Source organism: Pristiophorus japonicus, chromosome 9, assembly GCF_044704955.1.
Source record: "Pristiophorus japonicus isolate sPriJap1 chromosome 9, sPriJap1.hap1, whole genome shotgun sequence".
NCBI lineage: Eukaryota > Metazoa > Chordata > Chondrichthyes > Pristiophoridae > Pristiophorus > Pristiophorus japonicus.
In genome coordinates, this window is record NC_091985.1 from 117,378,243 (window position 1) to 117,397,757 (window position 19,515).

The 19,515-nt window shown below is 40.4% G+C and overlaps 1 protein-coding gene across 4 annotated transcripts in view; it reads left to right on the plus strand.

The window, feature by feature from the left end:
- Positions 1-19,515, plus strand: part of ehbp1 (EH domain binding protein 1) — a 499,650-nt gene that overhangs the window by 246,939 nt on the left and 233,196 nt on the right. For all 4 annotated transcript variants that reach the window (XM_070889745.1, XM_070889742.1, XM_070889744.1 and 1 more), the window contains 2 exons: positions 11,108-11,372; positions 14,001-14,214. In XM_070889745.1, coding sequence (XP_070745846.1) covers positions 11,108-11,372; positions 14,001-14,214 — 479 coding nt within the window. The remainder of the gene's footprint in view (positions 1-11,107; positions 11,373-14,000; positions 14,215-19,515) is intronic.

The window sequence follows — 19,515 nt, forward strand, 5'->3', positions numbered from 1 at the left end:
CGCGCTGCCTCCGTTGTCAGGGAAATGTTGATGTTTAAATCTCCCTCCAGCTGCTCCAGGCTCGAGTTGCCTCCGTTGTCAGGGAGATGCTGATGTTCAAATCTCCCTCCAGCTGCTCCAGGCTCGCGCTGCCTCTGTTGTCAGGGAGACGCTGATGTTTAAATCTCTCTCCAGCTACTCCAGGCTCGCGCTGCCTCCGTTGTCAGGGAGACACTGATGATTTTTGTTCATAGTCTTCTCTGTACACTATATTTAGGATTGCCAAATCCTGCCCCCACCCCCTGAAATTGCCAGGGAGTAATTGACGATTAAATCCCCGTGCGCGGCTCCTGGTGACCCACTGTAATGTATTTGCTTCATGGGTTCTTTGCTTAAGAATTCATAGCAACACATTGCTATTAAGAACTAATTGGTTTATTAACAAAGGTTTAACAATCACACTACACATTACTAGTTCATCCACCAGAAACACAACCACCTGCCTCATCGTGGACCCCCTGAACCCAACTGGCTGAAGTTTTTATTGAGTCTTGTGAACATCATGAGACTGGCTAAGCCACTCACAACTCAACAGCTCAACCAACCTGTGAGCATACTCACAGGTGCATACATTACACCCTTGAGAAAAGTAAGCATGGTTCATGCCTGAACTCTTAATCCTGTCCAGCACCATCCTGGCACTCGAGGTGATGCCCATCTTCAATTTCAGCCATTCCCTGCTGGAATGTTGTCATGACTGGTTCTGCCTCGCCACCAGGAGGGGGGCTGCCACATTTCCGGCAAAGTTACGGTGATGAAGTAATCACGGCCATGGGCTGCTGCAGAAGGAAAGACTGAACAGGCTGGGAAAAGAGAAGGCTGAGAGGTGACCTGATAGAGGTCTTTAAAATTATGAAGGGGTTTGATAGGGTAGACGGAAAGAAAATGTTTCCACATGTGGAGAGTACAGAACTAGGGGCCATCAATATAAGATAGTCACTAATAAATCCAATAAGGAATTCAGAAGAAACCTCTTTGCCCAGAAACTGGTGAGAATGTGGAAGTCGCTACCATAAGGAATAGTTGAGGTGAATTACATTGATGCATTTAAGGGGAAGCTAGATAAACACATGAGGGAAAGAGGAATAGAAGGATATTCTGATAGGGTGAGATGTGGAGGTGGAAGGGTGCTCGTGTGGAGCATAAACACTGGCATAGACCAGTTGGGCCGAATGGCTGTAAAATTCTATATAATCTGGAATAAACAGAAGCTGCTGACTGTTACTGGAATATAACCTGCAGGAGTGCCTGGAATGTAGGGGAAAATATTGTCAAATGTGCATATAACCAGAGGGTAAATAACTTGCCTGTCCTCTACCTTTTGCAATTTCACTCCGATTACCTTTCACTGGAGGAGGAATATCAAGTTTTTTTTAAAAACATTGAAAGCCATGTGCCTATTGTTAAAGGAATTAATAGATATAAAATGGGTTATCGTTCTTCAGAGGTGTAGTAATGCAAACTAATGTCCTCTGTTGCACACTGAGCTTAAAAGAAAGAAAACAAAAGAGGGGATAAAAAGCACCTGCTGAAAGCGATCACCTGATTTCAGACTCGGCAATGCATAGAATGATTCAGGAGGAAGGTGATGGATCTAGAAAGCATCCTGTGGGACTGGACACAAAATTCCCTGTGTATTGCAGTTCCATACCTCCTCGTTGCGTGTGTTTTGTTAGACAAAGTGAACTAAGTTTAGAAATTCCAGTGCTGCTTGTGGTTTTTTAAACTGTCACATGATTGAGTGTCATGTGTTTAAGTGACATGATTGAGTGTCACATGATCAAGCCTTTAGGAATAGATCCAATCAGAGTTGGCAACCCTAACTGTGTCACATTGCTTAAAAATAGGTTCTTTAAAGAGAAGCACCACCCTCATAATGGCTTCTGCCACTGCATATTTTGAAATAGAGCTTTCTGTTCCTGGCTAAAACATACCATAAAGAAGCAGACAACCTATTTATTACTATCATACAATGATCTAGCGGTAAAAACATTGAATATGTATTGCCAGGCAATTAATCAAAAGCACTGTCTATTCAGGGCAACTTTAGCTTAAGCAGTCATCATAACCTTTCCCATTACATGTCTTCTTCAAGCATTTGTATATGTTTAGCTAGCCTTCCATTGTACAAGTAATTGCCTTAGTCATGCAGGATGGCTTTTAATCAGTGCGAGAAGCATAAGATTGGACATTTCTGATATTCTAGACGAGTACAATTTTGAAATAGTTGCAGCGGTGCAGAAGCAAGATGCAAAGTCCAAACAATAAGTTGCATTTATATAGCACCTTTAACGTAGATAAAACATCCCACGGCATTACACAGAAGTGTAATCCATTACAAATCGACACTACGCCAAAGAAGGATGTATTAGGAGGGGACCAAAGGTACAAGCTCTGTATAATTTCAAAGATAACTACAACTGGTAGGGCTTGTGGTTCTACTAAGTTACCAGGAAGAATCTGCTATCTATTACTTCAAAAGTCAGTAAAGAAAGCCATTCAAAAGAACTCAACTATTGGTTAATCTGTTTAATTGCACTTTGTTACTAAAATGACTTCTATAATCTAGCTTTATTTACTGCTACTGTAAAATACTCTATCCATAAATAAACCCATTTGGTCATTTGTTTAGGTACAAAAGGGCCTAAGTTATGCTCTGAAATGAGGAGGGTATTTGGTGGGAACCCAAAGCCAATAAATGGGTCTATTCATGCAGGACGTGCTATCACAGATTACTTTGCATACTATGTCACACCTCAGCTCAGGAAGTCTTGAGTGCTTGCCTGCTATAGCTGACTCTTGTGTTAGGTGCACAATAGGAAGTTTGTAAGACCTCGAATCATAACTATAACCATACTTCCCTGTGCTCCACCATCCTGCACCCACCTCCTGTCCCCGCCCCCCCCCGGCGCCCAAACAGTTCTTCCACACGCCATAACGGCTTCACTCCCAAACCACAGGCACAACATCCCAGCAGTAAATACCCACACAGCCCAGCTCCCCAAGGCTGTTGCATGCAGTTCTTACAGACTGCTTCTTACCTACTCGTAACATCTTCCTTATTATCTTTCTCCAGATTCTGGGCTTTAAAGCAAAATAATGAATAAAATTAACTCCAGAGTTGAGCATTGAAGGCCACTGATTTACAGTTTTGATGCAAATATGTACATAACGATAGAGCCTGTAAATATTAATATTCCTATAATCCTTAATAAACATAATCAAACTTATTCTATCACTGTAAATCAGTGGCCCTGATAACATACACATTTCATAGCATAAAATAGTATCAAAAGCAGAAAAAGCTAGAATCACCAGTACAAAAACAGAAGTCAATCAGCGTTTCAAGTCTTAAGGTCCTTCGGCAAGACAGGAGATAAACGGAGTATCCGTTGACTCCTCATGATTAATGCTGCAATCATCTGCTAATGTGCGTGTTACTGAAAGTGTTGTATATGGCGGGCACTTCCTGTCGACATTAAACTTTTTTTTACTGGGTCCCAATTTTTTAATTATATTCCATGGTAGCCTTTATAATGGGAAATGCCCGTGTCAATGCATGTTAGTCATGGTCACAAATGACATATTCTGTGATTGACCATGGTGCACTTTCCCTCCTCATCCTTCTCAACCTTTCTGCTTACTTTTGACATGGTTGACCATGAACTGAATACCTGATCCCATATCCTTTCCATCACAAAAACTGCTTACGTTCACCTCTGTAACATAGCCTGTCTCAGCCCATCTGCTGCTGAAGCCCTCATCCCTGCTTTGTTGCTGTGATATATCCTTTACGACATCACAATACACACAGGACTCCGAGATGGCTCCATTCCTTTTATCCTTGTTGTAAGCAGCAGAGGCTGCATTACCACAGTAGTCCACTAGGTGGAGCAGTAGCCCACTAGATGGAACCTATATTAAACTTCCCTCTCCTTAATGAAGAAGTAATTATAACAAACAATCATCATACATCATTTGCATGGTTATACACAACAAAAGATATGGACTTATTTTGCCATATTTACAAATCAAACTTAACAACTGATTTTCTGTTTCGAAGAGAATAGTGGATAATCAAGGGGCTATAGGTAATACAATCACTATCACTAATGAAGTAGTAAAATAATGGGACTAAAGATGGACAAATCCCCTGGACCTGATGGCTTACATCCTAGGACCTTAAGAAAAGTGGCTGCAGAGATAGTGGATGCATTGGTTTCATAAAACCATGCTGACTCTGCTTGATTGATTCATGCTTTTCCAAATCTCCCGCTACTGCTTCCTTAATAATGAACTCCAACATTTTCCCAATGACAGATGTTAGGCTAACTGGTCTACAGTTTCCTGCTTTTTGTCTGCCTCCTTTTTTTAAATAGGGGCGTTACATTTGCGGTTTTCCAAACTGTAATTACCAAAATTCCCTGGATTCTGGGGCGGTCCCAGGCAGATAGGAAACTATAGACCAGTTAGCCTAACATCTGTCATTGGGAAAATGCTGGAGTCCATTATTAAGGAAGCAGTAGTGGGACATTTGGAAAAGCATGATTCAATCAAGCAGAGTCAGCATGGTTTTATGAAAGGGAAATCATGTTTGACAAATTTGCTGGAGTTCTTTGAGGATGTAATGAGCAAGGTGGATAAGGGGGAGCCAGTGGATGTGATGTATTTGGATTTCCAGAAGGCATTCGATAAGGTGCCACATAAAAGGTGACTGCACAAGATTAACGTTCAAGGGGCTGGGGGTAATATATTAGCATGGATAGAGGATTGGCTACCTAACAGAAAACAGAGAGTCGGGATAAATGGATCATTTTCCGGTTGGCTAACAGTGACTAGTGGGGTGCCGCAGGGATCGGTGCTGGGTCCTCAACTATTTACAATCTATATTAATGACTTGGATAAAGGGACCGAGTGTAATGTAGCCAAGTTTGCTGATGATACAAAGATGGGTGGGAAAGCAAATTGTGAGGAGGACACAAAAAATCTGCAAAGGGATATAGACAGGCTAAGTGAGTGGGCAAACATTTGGCAGATGGAGTATAATGTAGGAAAATGTGAGGTTATCCACTTTGGCAGAACAAATAGAAAAGCAAATTATAATTTAAATGGAGAAAAATTGCAAAGTGCTGCAGTACAGAGAGACCTCGGTGTCCTTGTGCATGCAACACAAAAAGTTAGTGTGCAGGTACAGCAAGTAAACAGGAAGGCAAATGGAATGTTGGCCTTTATTGCAAGGGGGGGATAGAGTATAAAAGCAGAGAATTCCTGCTACAATTGTACAGGATATTGGTGAGGCCACACCTGGAGTACTACGTACAGTTTTGGTCTCCATATTTAAGGAAGGATATACTTGCATTGGAGGCTGTTCCGAGAACGTTCACTAGGTTGATTCCGGAGATGAGGGGGTTGATTTATGAGGATAAGTTGAGTAGGTTGGGCCTATACATATTGGAGTTCAGAAGAATGAGAGGTGATCTTATTGAAACTTATAAGATAATGAGCGGGCTCGACAAGGTGGATGCAGAGACGATATTTCCACTCATCGGGGAAATTAAAACTAGGGGACATAGTCTTAGAATAAGGGGCCGACCATTTAAAACTGAAATGAGGAGGAACAACTTCTCTGAGGGTTGTAAATCTATGGAATTCTCTGTCCCACAGAGCTGTGGAGGCTGGGTCATCGAATATATTTAAGGCGGAGATGGACAGATTTTTGGCGATAAGGGAATAAAGGGTTTTGGGGAGTGGGCAGGGAAGTGGAACTGAGTCCATGATCAGTTCAGCCATGATCTTATTGAATGGTGTAGCATGCTTCAGGAGCTTGCTCCTATTTATTAGTTTCTTATACCTTAGCTCTCGGAACAGAACCTTCCAAACTTGGTGTCGAACTTAGACTCATTCGAGGCTGAGCCTGAGGAGAATTGTTCTCTAAGGGCAAACACCCTTGATCTACATTTGAACTCTCTACAACTTTAGACTGTTTGTCTGCCTGTCTTGGACTCAGGCTTAAATTCTGACTTTCTCTTGGAATTGTTTCAATACATTTGATATAGGGCAAGCTACTGGTACTGCACTTGTAATAAGACTATCTGATGAGGCAGAAATAATCGAATCATCCAACTTTCAAATCCTTCCACATCTGTAGGTAAAATATGATAAAAGTGAATAAACCTAACCTTTTCATGATCAAACATCTTGACCAAATATGTGCGAGGACCACATATCTTCACCACTCTTCCTGGTAACCACTTTAACCATTTATGGTGATGGTTGTTCACTCTCACCTTCTGATTTAATTTCACACTTCTCTCTCTTACTTTATCTCTATCATGATTCTCTTTCTGTCGTAATTGTTTCTCTTCTACGGACTGTGCCAAGTTTGGCTTTAACAACGAGAATCTGGTTTGTGGCTGCTGTTTGAGAAACAATTCTGCTGATGTTCTACCAGTAGTTGTATGAGAAGTATTACGATACGTAATCAGGAAATTAGCCAATTTGTGGTCCAACGACAACTGTCGTTTCTTTGGATTTGGATCCAACATTTGTTTGATGAGGGCATGTTTTACAATTTGTACTGTGCGCTCTGCTGCACCATTTGAAGCAGGGTAGTACAGTGGAACCTTGGTATGTTTCACACCATTTTTGCTCGTGAACTGGGCAAATTCTTCTGAACAAAATTGTGGACCATTATCAGACACAATTTCCTCTGGGAGGCCATATGAAGAAAATAATCTTTGCAAATGGTCTAGTGTTTTACTTGTTATTTTCTGCATTGGAAGCACCTCTATCCACTTCGAATGGCTATCAATCACAATTGCTGTCCTTCTAGCAAAATCTATATGTAATCTTTGCCACACCCTGGGAGGCCATTTCCATGGCTGTAATGGTACTGATGGCAGTTTCTTGCTTACCAATTGACATGTTGTACACTGACTAACGATGTACTCTATATCTTTATCTAGACCTGGTCACCATAAGTAACAGCGTGCAAAACTCTTGGTCAAGCACATTCCCAGGTGCTGGTCATGAAAATCTCCTCATAGTTTGGACCTGAATTTATTCGGGATAACCACTCTTGCACTCCACAGGATACAATCTTTATCCACCAACAGTTTATTCCTACGAATGAAGTATGGATGAACATCTTTCTCTGATACCTGGTTTGGCCAATCATTTGCGATGTAATCATACACCTTTGGCATAACTGGGTCACGTTTCGTTGCTCTACCAATCTATTCAGCTTTTGACTGGCAGTTCATCACTATATGAAAAATAGAACACTTCTTCTCTATTGGGTGTAACTTGTGATGGGGAAGGCAACTTGGACATACCATCAGCATTATTGTGATCAGCTGATCATCTGTACTCAATGTCATGCGTATATGCTGACAAAATCAAAGCCCATCTCTGCATTTGGGCTGCAGCTAAGGTTGGAACTGGGGACTTCGGATGGAGGATTGCTGTCAGTGGCTTATGGTCCATAACGATGGTAAACTTACGACCATACAAGTATTTGTGGAACGTCTTGACCCCCAAAATTAATGCCAATGCTTCCCTTTCAATTTGGGCATAATTACACTCACTGGCACTGAGAGTACATAAAGCAAAAGCAATTGATCTCTCCTCTCCACTAAATAGTACATGAGAGATCACTGCCCCAACTCCAAATGGAAAGGCATCACATGCTAGCTTGATCTCCTTAGATACATCTTTGTGAACCAACAAGGTGCTCTCTACCAACTGGCTTTTACACTCCTTGAATGCTGCGTCGCATTCTTCTGACCACTTCCAATGGACCTGTTTTTTCAACAGCTCATTCAGTGGATGTAACACTGTAGCCAAATTTGGTAGGAACTTCCCATAATAGTTCGAAAGACCCCAAAATGATCAAAGTTCATTGACATTCTTGGGAGTGGGTGCATTTCTAATTGCATCCAGCTTTCCCTTGGTTGGATGTAAACCATCTTTGTCTACTCTGTGCCCTAAGTACTCCACTGAGTTTTGAAATAACTCACACTTGTCAGCAGTCATTCATACTCTGTGCTTCTCCAGCCTTATGAGCACTTCATTCAAAATGTTATTATGGATTTGCCTGCTTGGTGCTGAAATTAGTATGTCACCTAAATAACATACTGACTGCCTCTTCAATACCTTGCAAAATCTGGTTCATCACCCTTGGAATATGGCGGGGGCGAAAGACACTCCAAATGATAGCCTATTAAATTGATCGAGGCCTAGATGAGTATTTATAATCAAGCATGACTTGGACTCCTCATCTCGTTGAAGTTGTAAGTAGGCATTTGTGAGATCTAACTTTGAGAAGATCTGACCACCTGTCAGTGTTGTGAACAAATCTACATTTGGCAATGTATTGGGGAGATTATCCTCTAAAATCTGGTGTACGGTTACTTTATATTCACCACACAACCTTACCTTATCATCTGACTTAGGTACAACAACAATGGGTGTAACCCAATTATATAGATCTATCTTCGAGATAATGTTCTCAGTCTATAGTCTTTCGAGTTCTTTCTCAGCTTTCTCCTTGAGTGCGTATGGTATGGGACGTGGCTTGCAGTAAACTGGTCTAGCATCCTTCTGTACTCTGACACTCACCTTGAAGCCTTGGATTGGACTGCCTGTTTCGCAGAACACCTTCGGATACTTCTTGATACTTCTTGCAGAGGCTGCATTACCACAATAGTCCACTAGGTGGAGCAGTAGCCCACTAGGTGGAACCTATATTATAGTTGCCTCCAGACTCGACTATTCCTGTACTCTGCTGACCAGCCTCCCATCTTCCACCCTCCATAAATTTGAGCTCTTCCAAAACTCTACTACTTGTATCCGAACTCGCTCCAAGTCTCGTTCACCCTTCACCCTTGTGCTTGCTGACCTACATTAGCTTCCAGTCAGTCAATGCCTTGAATTAAAAAATTCTCATCCTTGTGTTGAAATCCCTTTGTGGCCCCCCCCCGCTCCCACCATCTCTCTAACCTCCTCTCGAGCCATACAACCCTGCAAGAACTCTGCGTCCTCCAACTCTGGCCTCTTAGGCATTCTCCACAACCTTAACCCACCATTGGCAGCCATGCCTTTAGCTGCCTGGGCCCTAAACTCTGGAATTCCCTCCATAATCCTCTCCACCTCTCTGTTCTTCTTTAAGACATGGGCACGGGCTCAATGGGCCGAATTAACCATTCTATGATTCTATGTAACTGTTCTATGATTCTAAGACCCTCTTTAAAACCTACCTCTTTGACCAAGCTTTTAGTCAGCCGTCCTAATATCTCCCATTTTTTATCTGATTTACAATCCTGTGAAGTGCCTTGGGATATTTTCCTACGTTAAAGGCGCTATATAAATGCAAGTGGATGTTGTTTTGTACGGTGTAATTTCAGGTCTCTTGCCACTAGGTGGAGCTCTTGTATGAGTTGCCCAGTTCCGCCCATGATTCTGAAACAAAAGCAGAAAATGCTGGAAACACTGAACAGGTCAGACAGCATCTGTGGAGAGAGCAGCATAATTAATATTTGGGGAGTGGGTATTTCATCAAAGCCCGTTATTCTTGTTTTTAACCACTTTATGTTTTTTTTGGGTCCAATTTTATTTCAACCCCATTTTCAGGCCAACCAGGTTCTACCTGCTCGACCCATCTCCTGATGTAAAATTCCATACTCAGCCTACCTACACACACCCGCCCTGTTTCTCATTCCCTTGATTAGTGGGCTGGCATTGAACCTAGCACTTGGGCTTATCTGCCTGACCCAATGCATAATTGTAATTTCAGGCCTTTTTTTCCCCACCTTCCAGGTTTCATTTCCTCATTAATTGTGGTCAGGTCTTGGGCATCACAACCCCTGTCCCGTGTTAGTGGCCCCCCTCCCCCCAACATCCTGACCATTTCCCCACCACTACCTACAACCCCATACTTATCTGCAACCCTCCTGCAAGTGTCTTCTCTTATCGCTAGATTCCCAGTACTGAACTCTTTACAAGCATTTAGTTATTATACTCTACAGATATGTAGTTTTAACCCTGAAATGCCTTAACAGACTAAGAGTTGGTTTTCACCTCTAATCATGAACAGGCTTTTACTTTTCTTCATGTATTTCTCACAGTGGTGTAAATAATGCAACACAATCTGCTGTAGTGGGACCATTTACCTGGTCTTGTGGATGACAAACTAACATACCATTGACTTTGTGTGAGCAACACCGTGGCAGAGCTGTTATGAATATGTTAAAAGTCTTGTGTAAAGCACGCACGTCCTGCAAGTGCCACATTTGCTTCCTATTGCATTTTCTCATCGTACTTTGTGGATGTTACCTTTATTGTTATAAAAAAAGTATATCCTCGGCCTCACTGTGAACAAAATGTAAACTTTATCTGAGATAACCATGAAAGGGAAAGCAATGTAATTGACTCTCTGCAAGGTACTACAGCTTGTTCCATGCACACACTTTTTCATTTATGTAACCGTGGTATGTGAGTAGAACATTTAATAAAAAATTTATTTTCTCGCAGTGTGTGAAGGAAACACTACTTATTTTAGTGCTCATTTTTAAATATGTATTTTTGTCAGTAAGCAATGCCATGGGAAATCCATAAATGTAAAAGTTTTGTATTTAAAGCGATTGTCAGAGGTGAAGTGTCTGTGACGCAGTAAAGCCTAATTGGCTCAATATTCCCAAGAACCAATCAATAAATGAATTGCTCGTGTGTTACGCACCCCCCTATTGTCTCTGATGATATTGCTCACAGATTTCTTTCATTGGCCATGTGTATCCCTCCCTCACAACTTACCCTGGAGACTCTTCCCCTCTTGCACCAATGTAGCATCCAACCCAATGAACGATGCCACCGGTGATCCCCTAAATGCTATAATATTATTGGTAGTATTTTGACATCTTTTAAAAATATTTAGTAAGTTTGGAAGCGAGACTTGCATTTTTGCTTCAATTGTGCAATTATTTCATGTGTTGCAGTAATTTTGTTGTGCCGCCATTTTTTTTCCTTTTAACTGTTGTGCTTCAAATTTAAATCTCAATAACTTCATACGCAGACAGAAACATCGGAATGACATCAGCTACAAGACCAGAAGAATCCTTCTATGATAACGACCCTAACAATCCATTTAATGAACAAGATTATGAGTATTCTCTCAATCCATTTGATGTAAATGATCCTCAACCTGACAGGATTCTTGAAAATAGAACAGAAGCGACAGAACCGCCGAAACCAGCGAAAAGACAGAATGTCAAACCTGTGGACATGAGCAAGTACCTCTATGCTGAAACAACCAAAACAGAGGAGGAGGAATTAGATGAGTATGTTATTAAAATACTCCAACATTAGATTTGAATCTTTTGTATACCCAATAGCACACAGGATCATATCTAAAAACTTACGGGTGACATCCTATGGATACACCTAAACATTCAATGATGCTGAAAGAGATCATTACCTGTTTGTTCGCCTATGTAAGCTGACTTTAATAGGTATTAAAAATCATATAGTCAGAGCATCCAATTTCATGCACCTTAGTTTAGTCAATTAAGTTTCCAGTACATTTCTTCTATAAAATGCATCAAAGGAGACGGTTGCATGAATAAATACTGCAGTTTAGACCATAAAAGATATCTATTTATTTATTTACATTTCACTCCATGTTTGGACTCTTCGTAGTTTTCTTCAGTTTAGGGTGAGGGCAGGAAAGCTGCAGATTTCACTGTAACCTCAGTGCTAATTTGGCTCAATCCTTGGAGACACTTTTTCCAAATTATGTTTCCGTATTGTGAGGCATCCATTTAGTATGTCAATAGATAATTAATGAAACTCTTCAGAAGTGTTGTTTAAGAAATTGGGAGTAAAGGAAGTTCAGATGTTCGACTTGCAACTATAGAATGGCTAGTTTAGATACTAGCCTTAACTTTCTTTAAAAATTGCCTATCCTTATTGAGCATAGTTATTTTGTTTTTTGGGCAGGCAATTACTTCAGTTGAATGCTGAAACTTGAGATGAAGGAAAAGTTTAATCGTAGTAGTCCTGCCCCATAGGAGTGCATCTCCTAGTGTTCCTATCAAGAGAAGCCAGCTCTCTACCCATCCCCTACTCCCATAAAGCAACAGTCAGGAGGGGGATCACATTTGTAAGGGGGAATGTGCATAGGATTATTTGAGTATTAATGACCGCATTTATCATTTTTCCCTCACCTTCCATGTTACCATTAATTTTTGTTTTAAAAAATATATATAATGGGTTTAGTTTTTTTGTAATTTCACTGTCTATTTTTCACTGAGAAATTGAAGTGTGGGACCAATATTTATAGTTTAAGACATCACCAATATTGAAAACAATAGGAGGGGAAAAATATAGAAAAGTCAAAGGGCAGTGATTAGATCATGCAAACCTTGGATTTTAAAACCCTGTAGATTGTCGGAGAAAGGTCTGGATTTAGACAGATTTTAGGATCCTGGGAAGATTGAGTTAGATTCTTTCTTTTAACTCCCCTTGCCCTGAGGATAGAAGTTTGAGCCTTTTGAGTTGTTAGTTTGAGTCTGTGGAATGTGGCCTACAAATGGTGCCATACAGTTGGTGTTTTCCAAAATTCCACATACTGCCTACATTCTGCACTAACTGTGATCGGAACGTGCAAGGTTCTGTAACAAGTTGCATTAGTTCTTTCCTTATGGTATTTCTTTGTACACTTTATCATTCTGACAGTTCATTTTACTATTTTATATTTGGTGTTAATCAATGAAATTATTAACAAAATAGTCAAGTGTTGCAGTACTAAATTGAATACCAACTCCTGTGTTTACAAGAATGACAGTTGTGCTGGACCAGTTTTACTTTTAATGCCATCACTTTTTTATTTTTGATGTTTTAAACTGGCAATGAATGGAATATTCCTCAGAGACTCTTTCTGTCAGCAGTTTAAATTTGGTCCCGTCATCCTTATCTTTCATTCAGCTATCTTGGTCTTATTTGGAGTTCATGAATGACAGATACATCTGGAAGACAAGCTTCAAGACTGATGTGACGTGCACTAAAAGTGCCGAGTTGTTTGTTTCCTTGTCAAGTGCTTTACCACAGCAAAATAGAGGTCGATCAAGTATAAGACACAAGAGCAGGCTAATTGCCCAGTTGTATATTTTATATCTAGAGTATCATCTTGCTTCCTACTGATAGTAAATAAAAAGTTTCCCTACTGTGTTGCTTTTTTTCAGTTTAAAAAAAAAAAATTGGATTCCACTCCATGGTGAGTTTTGTTTCCACGCAGAGCTTTATAGCAACCATTATTTTTATACTTACTGGTGATAAAACTATAAACTGGGAATGATTTTTATAGGCTCAAATTTTTTTTCTCAATTTACTTTTATAAAGGTGCAGCAAAAAGATGAGCTTCACAAATGAACATATTTTCAGCATTTTTAAACCAACATGATGAACTCCATCTTCAGAATTCTAAGATATAACTGTGTCTAGTTTCAAAACTATGCAAGCTATTGCATGAAAACTAACTGATTAAACTGTCACCTTTTCTGGTATGATTATAAATGTTACTTAAATTTGATGTTAAAACAGGCAGATTTTGTATTTTTCTACTAAGACAGTCTATGTAAATGGAATATATTCTCAAGAGTAACTGCAAGGCACTTAATGTCTGAATGTGAACCTTAAGATAAGACTTCAACATTAATTTAAATGTTTACTAAGAAGCACCGAACAGGATTATCTTTTAACCTTGAAAAGCTTGTCACAGTGGATGTGCCATGAAGTTCTTGTTTATTCAGCAGATTAAAGGTTATAAGATGCAATAAAAATACTGTACATTATTTCTGAAATGTTTTCAAAATGTACTTGTGCATTTAATTACACAGGAAAAAGTTTCTTTTAAGGAAGAAAGTTGTCAAAAGGCATATTTAAAAAAAATATAATTCTGTTTTAATTAGATCTAATCCATTCTATGAGCCGAAGGCATCACATTCTACAAGGTATCAAGCCACATTAGTGACAGCTTCAGCACAGCAACATGAGACAGAAAGAAAGACAAAAAGGAAAGCTCCATCACCTCCAGTACCTGACAATAAATCCACACCAAAGACAGAAACTGTAAAGATGTACGTCAAACCAGCTGTCATGAAAGAACTATCTACGTCACCAAAGGTTTGCTTTAGCACTGAATTTATTACAATCGTCAGTTTACTTTTGTCATCAATTATTTTTCTGATACTTTGAGCTGTTTTTCAGTTTTGCCCAAGCATTCAGATGGTGACTGACGTTTCATCAGAGATTTTTAAACTTTAGCACCGTGTAATAAGAATATATTCAAGAGTAGCCTAGTCTAGTGTGATCTTCTAAATCTAAAATCTGGCAAACTATTGGTCTGGAAGAGTAATGGATTATTTGATTTAAATGTTTTACAAATGTGAGTACTTGTACGATTTTCTAATGGGTATAGGAAAAATAATTCAATTGGACTGCAAAAACCTCAAAAATAACTTTGACATTTTTATCTTTTAAAGCAGTTAATGGTAATATTGCAAGTTTGAATCTCCGTTCCGAACTGAATGTGTTGTAAATTGCATTCAGATGTTTGTCCAGCATATGTTTATTCATCAAAAAATCCATTATGTTCCCTTTCTACATTTTCTATTCGAGCATTTAAAGATTGTATTTTATTGGTAAATCATTGCAAATTGAAAAAATAATAAGTCACCATTTAATGTCACACAAGAATAATCTCCTGGTGAGAATCCTACTCAAAATTATGGAAGTACTCAACTCGGCCACTTGTCCACCTCCGGGCAGCTAGTTATGAAGATACCTGAATAGAAACTGGGCAACGGTCCCTTTTTAATTTTCTGAATGGTGCATAAGGGGACACTGAAGAGTAGAAGAGCTGAAAGCTATCTTTCTACAAACCTAGTAATTAACTGTTTCTGAATTATACTAAATTTTGTGATACCTAATTTCAAAGGAGAAATGAATAGGAGAAGTGTAGTTCTAATTTCAATCGCTACAGATAGCAGATTTCATCCGTGGTTTTGGTAATTGTTTTGTTTTAGTGTTAGTTATCAATTAGCAGTGAATCACTTCAAAATTTAGAAATTCAGGGTCCAAGTTTCCCCAGGAGTTGCTCCGTTTTTTTTGGAGCAACTAGATTTTTTGGGGGTATCTTAAAAATCGCAATTCTGCCCATTTAATTTGCTCTAGTGTTAGTGAGTTAGTTAGGTTTTTTTTTTAGTTTCGTTTCTTTTTTCAAAAGGTGACATTACCAGCCACTTATGACTGTTTTGGCCATTTAAGCAAGTTTAGACAACTAAAAGTTACTCCAAACTTACTGAGGCCAGCGTATGTGGCTGCACAGAAAAACCGTGCAGTGAGTTAAGAAATCAGTGCAGGTAGTCAGAGATGGGGGCTGGGGGGGGGAGGGAAGGGAAGGGAAGTGAGAGGACCTTGCAAAGCACTAAACACCTTCACAACAGCATTAAAGAAGCATATGTACATTTAAAGCACCAAGTACTAAACAAAGCACAAAAATAAGCAGTCAATAACAAATAAAAATTACAAAGAAGCTGAGAGGACCAGCACCTAGCACCAAGACTAACAAAGCACTAAACAACTAGATTAAAAATGGATTGGTAAACTAGCAAATACATTATAGCAAGTCCTGTAGATAAGAGTTTTCCGAAGGACATTTTGATGAGCAGGTTTATTCTATCCACTGAAACACAGTGTGTTTTATTTCCTTGCAGATGTTTTTATATGGTATTCTTGTACCAACAAAGGCACCTTTATCAAAAGGTTACAAGAATGTTTTATATGACATTTAAACTATTTATTTTTTTAGAATTTTATACTCTAAATCTCTGTGTTTGTTGTTTGTCTTGTTTGGTCTTTAGTTTCAGTCTGACAGGCTTTGCTGTTGGATTTGGCTTACACTACCTCTCCCAAGATCTAACAGTAAAGCTTTGTTTTTTTAAATATTTGCTGTATGTGAGCGGATGCAGCTTCTGGTTTGTAATTAAAAAAAAACTGTTCATGGGGAGGGGAATTTAATTTATCCAGAGCAATGTAACTTTTCTTCTTAAATGTGAAGCCGTTGAAATAGATTTACATATTGATGATCTAGATTAGTTTTATTCCAATTCCATTTTGAACTCATCAATTATCTGAAAATATTATGACTTGCTTGATTTTGGACTGAGCATTTATGTTAGACAAAATTATTTTCATTCAAGAACTACGTACTCTAGCAACTGTGCCAGAGGATTTCTGGCTGCATGCTGATAAAACACCTTAAGGCCAACCCTCAAGTACTTTGCAATATGTCAACATAATTTCAATTTTACTTACAAATACAGATATTCTGGTAGCTAATCTGGCCGCCGATGAGGGAGCCCATTCGGCCAGAGCTAGGGGCGGTGTGCTTCGGGCCCCTCCCACACAACCTGCAGAGCACACACACAGATTGTCGGGGTGAAGAGCTACTGCACATGCACGCACATTCTAGCGCGCATGTGCAGAAGTCCCGGCACTGTTTTCAGCGCCAGGACTTCGCTCCACCCCTCACTGCTTGTGCTGCACCACGCCAAGGCCTGGTGCGGGGAGAATTATGACATAAAGGAAATCGCTGACCCGTACATTCGTAAAACATTCTTTGCTAATGCTGATGAACATGCATCATGATGACATGATTTGTGTCATATTGACAACTTCATAACACAAGTATCAGTAATATGCTTGTGTATGAAATCATTGTGACCCTTAGTTTCCTGGAATTTTTAAGCAGTGATATTATTAAAATTGTCTTCAGGGTTTCTTCAATTTAGTCTAGCGCTCCCAGTATTTCATCTTCCGAATTCATCTGAAATAGGGAAATCAGGATCACAGTCCAGGTGGAAGACGCACTGGTTCAACTTACTTGCCTCACTTATGCTTTTAAAGAGAATATGGTGCCATTTTAGGGCAGAAAACTGTTACGTATGCAATAAAGGTTCAAACTGAGTACTGTTTAACTAAGCATGGTACAACCTTGGCTCTGCTTTATTTAGGCCCAAAGTGCCTGACTCACAAAATGGCTGGCCTTTTATACCAGAGCAGCACCATGGTGCGTGCTGCCCAGTGGCCTCCAACTGGTGGCTACAAACAGCATGTACATACATGACAATACCCTCCTCTGAGATCTTATCACAGTCTTTCACAGGTTGAGACGATCTGGTGCTTTACGCTCCCGGGTTGACCGTCTCAGTTTGATTCCGGCCTTGGGTGAATGTGTGGAGTCAGTTGTGGCTGGTGGCTGGATGGCTGACTTTTTGGGGGTGGCAGTGGTCATGTCAGGAATTGCAAGTTCATTTTTATTGAACAAGTCCGTCACGGAAATTCCAGGTTCACTGATGACCCTTGAGTTCACTGAAGGCTGCTGGTAGGTTGGTTGGTCGTTGACGGTTCCTTTGTCCGACTGCTCTGGCTCGTCTGTGTGCCTCAGCTTTGTTTGATACATGTGTTTCCTGCAAGTTTGCCCATTCTTGAGCTTAATAACAAATCCTCCTTGGCCATGACCGTCCCAGCGATCCATTTGGGACCCTGGCCATAATTCAACACATATACAGGATCATTCACAGAAATCTCGCGTGACACAGTTGCGCGATCGTGGTACCCTTGTTGACTCTGACTTCTGTATTCAACATGATTACTTAAATCTGGGTGTACAAGAGATAACTTGGTCTTAAGACCTCTTTTCATCATGAGTTCAGCAGGCGAGACCCCTGTGAGTGTGTGGGGTCTTGTCCTGTAACTCAGCAGTATGCAAGACAAGCGGGTCTGCAGTGACCCTTGGGTTACTCTCCTCATGCTTTGCTTGATAATTTGTACTGCACGTTCTGCTTGCCTGTTGGACGCAGGCTTGAACGGTGCTGACCTTACATGTTTTATGCCGTTAAGTTTTACAAACTCCTGAAACTCCTGACTGGTGAAACACGACTCATTGTCGCTCACCACTATGTCAGGCAGACCATGTGTCGCGAACATGACATTGAGATTCTCTATGATTGCTGTGGACGTACTGGATGACATGATTATGCATTCTATCTACTTTGAATAAGCATCCACCACCACTAAAAACATCTTGCCCAGGAAGGGACCTGCAAAATCTACATGGATCCTGGACCAAGGTTTGGATGGCCATGACCATAGACTCGGCGGTGATTTCGCTGGTGCTTTGCTGAGCTGAATGCAGGTGTTGTACTGATGCACGCATGCTTCCAGCTCAGAATCAGTTCTTGGCCACCATACGTGGGACCTGGCGATGGCCTTCATCATCACTATACCAGGATATGTGCTGTGTAACTCACGCACAAACTTCTCTCTCCCTTTCTTAGGCATTACAACTTGATTGCCCCACAATATACAATCTGCTTGAATAGACAGTTCGTCCTTGTGACGAATGTACGGTTTGACCTCCTCGCACATTTGCTTAGATATGGCAGATCAATCCCCTTTGAGGATGCAACCCTTTACTGATAATATCTGGTCCAGGTCTTAACTTGTTGAGCCGTGACACGGGTACCTTCACTCTCAAAAGCATCCATGATTAACATTAAATCTGCCGGTTGTGGCGTGTCCACCTCAGGTGTGGACAACGGCAACCGCCCAAAGCATCAGCACAATTCTCTGCGCCAGGTCTGTGGCGAATGACATAATCATAGGCAGATAATGTCAGCGCCCAGCTTTGGATGCGGGATAAAGCGTTGGTATTGATACCTTTGCTCTCGGAAAACAACAAAATGAGCAGCTTGTGATTGGTCTCTAATTCAAACCTCAGACCGAACAGGTATTGATGTATCTTTTTAACACCGTACACACACACTAAAGCTTCTTTTTCTACCATACTGTAGGCTCTTTCTGCTTTAGACAAACTTTGGGAAGCATACGCGACAGGTTGAAATTTCCCCGACTCATTGGCTTGTTGTAACACGCAACCAATTCTATATGACAATGCATCACCTGCAAAACATAAAAACAGATAGCAAAAGATAAAAACAGATAGTAAAAGATTTTACAGATATATAAAACGGAAAAGAGTGACTAAAGTAAATGTTGGTTCCTTAGAAGATGAGAAGGGGGATTTAATAATGAGAAATGTGGAAATGGCTGAGACCTTAAACAATTATTTTGCTTCGGTCTTCACAGTGGAAGACACAAAAACCATGCCAAAAATTGCTGGTCACAGGAATGTGGGTAGGGAGGACCTTGAGACAATCACTATCACTAGGGGGGTAGTGTTGGACAGGCTAATGGGACTCGAGGTAGACAAGTCCCCTGGTCCTGATGGAATGCATCCCAGGATATTAAAAGAGATGACGGAAGTTATAGCAGATGCATTCGTTATAATCTACCAAAATTCTCTGGACTCTGGGGAGGTACCAGCGGATTGGAAAGCAGCTAATGTAACGCCTCTGTTTA